General features: G+C 41.6%; 1 protein-coding gene across 5 annotated transcripts in view; it reads right to left on the minus strand.

The window, feature by feature from the left end:
- The window catches only part of sgip1a (SH3GL interacting endocytic adaptor 1a), a gene marked incomplete at its 5' end in the record, with an annotated part of 58000 nt that extends 51546 nt beyond the window's left edge, over window positions 1-6454 (minus strand). For all 5 annotated transcript variants that reach the window (XM_035653577.1, XM_035653579.1, XM_035653575.1 and 2 more), the window contains 1 exon segment: window positions 6410-6454. In XM_035653577.1, the coding sequence (XP_035509470.1) occupies window positions 6410-6454 (45 nt within the window).
- Window positions 6455-8365: the final 1911 nt, after the last annotated feature.

Genomic DNA, 8365 nt, shown 5'->3' on the forward strand with positions numbered 1-8365 from the left:
TGTGTAAAAGGACACACAGATGATGAGTCAGTCAAACAGATAGCACGGCACACCATTCAAAAAATGTATGTAGCGCTTCACACAACAACACAGGAACATAAAGATCATCAACGGGACACTGAATTGCATTTAATTAGTTCTCGCCTGAATTCTGCTTGTTGACGGATCCCTTATCATAACCCACGACACAGAGCCACCCATGGCGCCATCACATTGATGGCATTAGTGTTACAGCAGCAGCCACAACACTTGACTGCCTTTTATGATAAAACTAGAGCTACTGATTAAATTAGACCACACATCTTTGACAGCAAATCACCTACTGTTTTGACAGCAGGCTCCTCTAATCTCTGTGTGGGCCCTGTCAGGATGAAAACAGCATCCCTAGTCTGTTGCTTAACAGTCTGTTCTACTTCCTGTTTATTTTTAATGTACTATCTGTAACATTTCAATTTAATTGAGCCAGTGCGTTAATGACAGGAAGATAAGAAATAACTATTGAATAGAAAAGTATTTTTAAAAAGGTATGCAAACATTATTTAGTCACAGAAAACAAACTGCTAAATTACAGGCAGTGTGCCAATTTTCAGTGCACTGCTTTTCATTTTTAACTATGTTCGTTGAAGCGTGATCCTTTCAAATGCACAAATACCGTATGCAGTGATTTTATCTGATGACATTTTTGACAAAGACATTTTTCCAGCTGAATCTGATATGTCATTCAAGGAAACAGTTTTGATTATGCTGTAAGAGAACCTCAACGTCCCTCCCAGCTGCCACTGGATTACACAAACATGTCTGTTTATCTGGCACTGAATCTTAGAGCATCATTACATAAGCTTGTCTCTCTCTCTCTCTGTGTGTGTGTGTGTGTGTGTGTGAGAGTGGGTGTGTCTGCACAAAAAGATGGAATTTGGAAGGGCTGAGAATGTTGCGTCTATGAAAAAATGAATGAATGAATGAATATGGTGTAAGGAAGAGTGTGAACAGGAGCAAGCAGATTCATTCTGACTGGCTTTGCCTCCTTCTCTCTTTAGTCTCTGTCCCTGCGTGTCCTTGTTGTGGGAAAGTTCATTTGGGTCTCTGTCAAACTTATTGTCAAGCACAGTCACAATGGACCCATTGTACTGCGACACATCCAACAATGAGCTTTCCTCTGTGTCTGCCACACTTTGCGAGGAAGACACTTACAAAACATGCACTTTGATGACTGAACAGACGCATTCATGCACAAGCGTTTCATGCCAGCATGGCTTGACGTCGTGTTAGCATCCATGCACACACTTATGTTATAAGGAAAACCAGTGGCTCAGACTTCTCCAGAACACATATTAATGTCAGAAATAGCCTTGTCTGTCGCCTCCTCCTCCTATGGACATATTCCAATCAACAAACAATGTCTAAATATATTCTAAAAGCGTACCCCTAATTTTCAGAGGAATGTGCATTGGCACTTCAGTCATGCTTTGAGGCAACATGTCAGAATACACGGTTATTAATTGGACACACACGTACTTCAATTACATGTTATTAAAGCAGTACCACGGCACTCTTACTGTGCTCCAAAGTAGGAATTTCCTGAGGAGCTACAAACAGCTTTAACATGACTGCTTTTAATCATTTTATCTGTTGGTCGGTTTCTATCTCTTTGTATGCCTGGTGGCTAAACATACAAAATGTCCTATTAATCACGATCTGGGAACTACAACAATTTAAGACCTGTGTGAAAGTATGTACACAGCCTTTATTTGCTATGAAAAGTGGACAGATTTGAGAGTCTGTGTATGTGTCTATGTAGGACCGGATTACAGAAATACCAGGAGAAACATGGGCTCAAACTATGACTCAGGATGGAGAATAAGTGGCACCAATCATGAGGCATGGCAGGGAGATACAATTCTGCATTCAACATTTCCAGACGGTATGCTTCTCTGTTTCATACAACCATAACATTTCTGCTGGGCCACTGAGGCTGTTTCCGATGCATCAGCCCACATGAGTTATGTGTTTGGGCCAATGACAAGACACTAAATTACTCATTTGGGTCTGCAACAGGGAGGAGTGTAGCAAACCTTGCATATAAGGCAGCAAAACAAAAGCAAAACAAAACAACAAAACATTACCTCCACAAACAGATAATGCAATTATAACATAACTAAGCTACAAAGACAATGTTATCAGTGTTTGACTGAGTTTGTGTGGCAGAAAAATAAAACATCCCCCTAATGCAATGTATCATAATAACATCCAAACAATTATACTGACATAATTTACGATCAATCAAGTCCCAAAAGCAAATCATTAAGATTATTCATTTATTTATTTATTAAGTTATTATTTAATATAAAGTCAAGTAATAGACCATTAAAGAAACAAAGTGGAGCCCGCCATATGGCCTTGTGTCCTCTCTGCCCTCTACTCTGCAGCAGTCCAGTCAAGGGTTTATCCAAGTTTCAGACAGGCAAGTTCTAAGTACTAGACCTCCCTGTGATAGTCTGATTCCTAACCAGGATTAACAAGACTGAAGTCTGAAGCTCTGCTAGTGACCATGGGAGGCTAGAGTGTTCATTAAAACCCACAAAATTATTGGATGAGTCAACAGCACTCTAACAACATACTGAAGAAACACTAACAACATACTAATTTTGCTATTCTTAGAGCCCTATCAGTTCTGGGATACAACGTTAACTTTGTTGTCATGATGATGGTGCTATAGGGAATTCCATGGGTTCAGGATTTTCATTAGGAGCATAAAGATAGTCAGCAAATTTTATACAATCTAAAGACAAGACTGAGAAAATGTTGTGGTAGTCCGCCTGTTAAATTTTGATGTCATTTCTTGTGTGTAAGGGGACGTTTTGGCTTGATGCCAGCAGTAGAGGAAAGGTCAGAAGGTCAGTTAACACATTAGGATTAATCCTCTGAGAGACCAGGAATATGCACAGCAAACTGCCTGGTAATTAACCCATTGGTTTTTAGATAAGATGTCCCTTTGACTAAATGTGGTGCTAGTTGAAAGTCTTACCAAATCAATTATGGATTATGTCATGCCATATTTCATGGTAATCTGTGTTAGATTTGGATGGATGGACAGTGATACACTGTTCTTTTACAGATAGAAATGTGATTATTAAACTTCACTTTTGTATGGATGATTTCCTAGCCTCCTCCTTATAGCTCCTACAAAGTCCAACAGGAACAGCAATCCCATGCTGCACCAGTATGATTACCTTGAGGAGAGCTGAGTAAATCACACACAAGGGCAGGCTCTCGTGAGTACAGAAAAGCATACGGGAGATTTGCTACTTAAAATGACATCTCCCTAGCAATAATGTATACACACTGGGCACCACAACCGCAAATGCAGTAATCCCACTTGCAGTAAACTCAGGGAATTCATAGCAAATGATTATGTTAAGTACTATTAGAGCTCTGTAAGTTACAGAGGAAGAGGGTCTTTTACGGAAAAATCTTTCTGAAAGCATGTTTGAATTTTGCTAGGGAAATTGCCTTATGATTATCAGTTGGAGGCCACAGTTCACCAGCAGTTATATTTGGCGCAATCAGATTTTTAATCTGCTATATTGTGTCTAAAAGGGAAGGGGGTCACTAACACTAGCACAAACAGTTCAAGGCCTGCCACTCTCCCTTTCAACTAAAATGAAGTAAAGAGCACATGTCTTGTACCTTGTGTGTTATGCAGGGACAACCACGCTGGCCACAGCATGGGGCTTTAAAAAGCAGAGCTAACAAGGATTAGCATCCAATTTTAACACCTGACTGTAATCCTGCCCTCACACAGTCCATGCTAAGCCTGTGCTAGCCATGCTAATGGAAGGGAAGTGGTTTGCAGCCTGTTTTTTTCTTCACAACTGTTACCTAACAACTTGGCCCGTGACAAATGCGACCGATGACAAGACAGTATGGGGATCAATCAGTTCTGTTACTGTACAACTCTGATTTTGTTAAAAAAAAAAAAAAAAAGCTAGAAGTTTACTATTACTAAGGCAAAATATTTAAAAAGAGTAGTGCCTTTTAGACCAAACCACCATCTTATTTTACTGATCAAGACTGTGCAAGGACTAAGCTTTGCCTTCAACACAAACCGTATCACAAACCAGATACCAAAGGGAATACACAGAATCAGTCACTTTGGTTTGATCATTAACTATATGGATATTGTGTTGTCTGTTAGTATTTCCCCGAGAGATCCAATATTTAATCATCTATACCTGTGTAATAAGCATGAGCTTATTTGACATCACTGTGCATAAAGTGGCTGTTTGCTACAAACACAGCTCTGTCCTAAATCTGACGAGGGCAGAAATGGTGTATAATCTATCATGGTCATCATCTCAATTATAACTTACTGAGCAGTTTGTATGATGACATGTATGTGACAAACAGTGACGCTGTGATGATTGTTGTCAGTAGAACCTGCTCCAGACTGTCAGGCTGACTTGCTTGCCCTTTTCATAATACAGTAGCATGGGAGTGTAATACACCGCTATCAAACATTTAGAAGAAGCCATTATTGATGAATCAGCCACTTAAAATATCATTCATTCAATTTAGAGTTTGACATCACACAGACCTTTATTTTGCATGCATGGGCAGTTAACAATGGGAATGGACATGAAGACTGGTCTAAATCAGGGTAACCTACAAATAAGACTTTTGGAAAGTTCAACAGATTTACTGTACCATTTAGTCAGATAAGCCTTTTAATTCATTACACGGTTATAAGTCAGCTTTGAAAGCAGTTTTCATTGTATTATATGAGATAACTTCCTGTTTGGCATGTGGCTGATTTTTTTCTGTGTTATACTCAAGTGTTAACTTCTTTACCTATCAGCAAACCAAATTTCTCTCACAGTAACAAAGCCTGAGTGACTGAATCAATCTTTGATTGTTTTAATGGTCTACACTCCTCTACTAGCTGGATTGCTGAACTAGATTGTGGTCATGATATTGTTACTGCAAATTCTGTCAACATAACCGCACCACCATGACATCCTTACAGAAACATGCACCATGCTTCAAGCCGATAGGCTCAGCATTTGAAAAAAAGTGGTGACATGTATGGCTGAGAATTGCTAAAAACTGCCAACTATCTGAGAGCTCTAACTTTAAAATGAATACATAGGTTCCTGCCCACCTTTAAATGACCTGCCTATAACTATGAAACAACATTTTGTATTCTCTGGTATGGGATTGCTGTGAACAACATATAACTGGACAGCAGTAATGTAATTCCTTTTCAAAACACTCACAGACAGACACACGTATACACAAACACAACCAGAGGACAAGCTAATGAGATTCTTCCTTAGCAGCAGACACACTGGCATGCTCATTTACTAAACGCACCAGAATAAACAAGTTTCAATGACAACACCATCTAGCTTTTTTGGAACACAATCAAAAAATGACCTCATTTGATTATTATTTCATCGTTATTTCTCCCATGTTCACTGCCTCAAAAAAGAAACGTATCGTGGACTATGACAGCTTACATAATTCAAGGTTGATTTAGTAAATGTCAACATATCTAGGCTGTTCTGGTCAAACAAATGGCAAGTGGTCGTAAATATAGGATGCCTGAGCAATATAAAAGATAAGAAATAAAAGATATAATGTGAAACAGATGGATGGATGGATGGATGGATGCTTTCGTGTGCCAGCTGCAGAGCTGTAGGGATTCATCCTTCCATCACTGGCCTTCCCCCTGATGATGTCATCAATTAAAGGGACATGAAACTAAAACAACCATCAGTTATCTTTTTCCTCACTACACTCAACCCAACAGAGATGGATCAGTCCAACGCTGGGTGGGTACAAATGTACGCATGCATTCACCCGTACGCACATGCAAACCACACGCCAGTGCTGGGTAAAATGGCAATGTAGTGTGAGCAGATACACAGCAGAGTCATACGCTACTGTGAGTGTGTATGTGCGTGTGTGCATGTGTTTCAGAGTACACCATACAAAGAGAAATTATACAAGTGAGCCAGCTGGGCACATAAGCCCTCCTGCACAATAAATCCAAATAATCCTTTACGATGGGAAGCGGGAAATAGGGGGGTTGGGGGGCACTATGGGACATATGCACGCACACACACACACACTCACAAAAGGTACACACGGTTCAATTAGCTTCGCCATTGTGCCTCTGTGGTAGACATTCAGTGGATGTGCCCTTTTCCTAAGAATAACATGCAAGTCACTGGAATGTATGCACTCAAAATAGCAGGGCAGCTTATGACATTTGAACCTCCCAAACACACACAGACACACACGCTTGCCAGCAGATGAAGCGCTGTAGGACAAGGACATAAAGGGGGATTACCCTGAATTACAACAGAAAACGGGACAGCGTGATGATAATAAAAAAATATCACCTCACCTTCCATCATGGTTGCAGATTTGCATTCCTCTATCTCCAAGGAGCCTGAAATGAAAGCAGGAGGCGTGGGGAGGGGGAGAGAAGAAGAAGCCCCCGGTTACCACAGAGATACAGTAGAATTGATGGGCAGCAGAGCAGCCGTGTGCATGTGGCTAACGCCCTGGCTAACTGTGAGCCTCCAACACCCCCAGACGTCGCCTGTCAACTAGCCCAGGAGGTAGAGAGGGAGAGAGAGAGATACAGAGAGAGATGGGTTTTCTGCCTGATGGGGTCAGACAAAATAGAGCAATTTGTAATACATCAAGTTGGCGCTCTGGGGGCAATCTAGGTGACAGTTTTTAACAGTTGACCACTGTGTTCAGATTGGAGTGGGAACATCATCATCTGGAATACAGCTCAGCCTTCCAAACATACAGGAGACAAACTATTGGGTGAAATTTAAAAGGGGTGCCGCAGTCTGCTCAGTTGTTGAGTGCGCACCCCGTGATACTGGGGAGCTGAGTCCGTGCTGCAGCGGACCAGGGGTTCGATCCGACCTGCTCTCTTGCCCCCTTTTCTGTACTATCAATAAAAGAAGCAATAACAAGGCCCCAAAAAATATATATTAAAAAATATCCTTATCTACCCTACCTGTTCCAAGTTCTGAGGGGAGCAGGATATGACACTATTCAGCACTACAGGAGCACCGGCACTGACGAGCATGAAAGCCCAGTGGCACCCAATGATCATGCAGTGAGAGAAGGGTGAACTTTTCTCCGTACTATCACTCATCAGGTTCACTCAAAGTTAGTAGTCAAACATGGCACACCATTAGCAGTAATATATGTTCATTTCATGGTTTTGTCACCCTTTCACTGTTACGCTTGGAATTTTGTCCTTTGTCAACTAAAAGCACTGCTTACATGCACCCTCGTCACTTAACTCGTCGATAAGCTCCCCTAAGATTCCAGTATTCAAACAGAGGCAGACGTTTTACAGATATGAGTGCTTTCTCAGTTAAGTCACGTTCTATGCTGGGACTTTCCCTGGGCTCATTGTTGGCAACCGGTCACGATTCAGTCCAAGGCCTTTGGTTGACAGTTTCCCTGACGCGCTGTAGCAAATCTCATTACAAACCTCCACCCTGGCTCCTGTCTCCTCCCTACCCCCAAAAAAGTTGCCTCGATGGAGGGATGATGATTAGGCAGCAGTCCATTAAATGTACACAGACAAACAGCACCCACCGGACTAGGCAGCAGTGAGTGCAGTACAACCCAAAACAACTCACTCTCACTATCAGCGGTAGGGGAAGGCATTGCATGAGCGATAAGCGTGAGGTGATGGCAGGGTGCCATGTCGAGTGCCTACGTTGCCATCCAGCCACTACATGATGCTCTTGTCTGTTGGGTACTGCCGACGTAGAATACTGTTCCTTCTGTCACTTTCCCACTCTGCTGCCCTTGCCCAGGGGGGCCACGGCACACAGCAATCACACAAACCATAACACACTAATCAAGCAGAAGGTTTTCCGTGTTAATTGGCACCCGCACTTCTAAATTACTTAATGATGCTGAGGAGGCTCGATGCCAGCTCAAAGGTGGATTTAGCTTGTTTTAGTTGATGCGGCTGGGGGGATTATTGATTTATAGCTCTATATTTATTAGCAAAGTTAGCTTGGACTCTGGTTGGCTGGGACAAGTAGTACTTGAACATTGTTATTTTTGGGTGCCAGGTCAGACGAATCAAGTCAGTCAGTAGTCAGTTATGAGCTGGGTTGGTAGCTTAAGTGTTTAGTGGGGAGCCATAGTTAGTCAAATTGTAAGATATTAGTTAGACTTTGCACCAGGCCATCCACAACAGCACATTTAAAAAAAGGTCAGTTCAAGTAGCAAATGAAAAATCAACTTGAGGAAAACTTGAAAAATATAGTTTGTAGGGACTAATTTCCACTGCCTCCTTTCCCTGTATAGCCAGATT

The sequence above is a fragment of the Morone saxatilis genome, unplaced genomic scaffold (genome assembly GCF_004916995.1).
Source record: "Morone saxatilis isolate NCDOM2014 unplaced genomic scaffold, NCSU_SB_2.0 Contig12, whole genome shotgun sequence".
Taxonomy (NCBI): Eukaryota; Metazoa; Chordata; class Actinopteri; family Moronidae; genus Morone; species Morone saxatilis.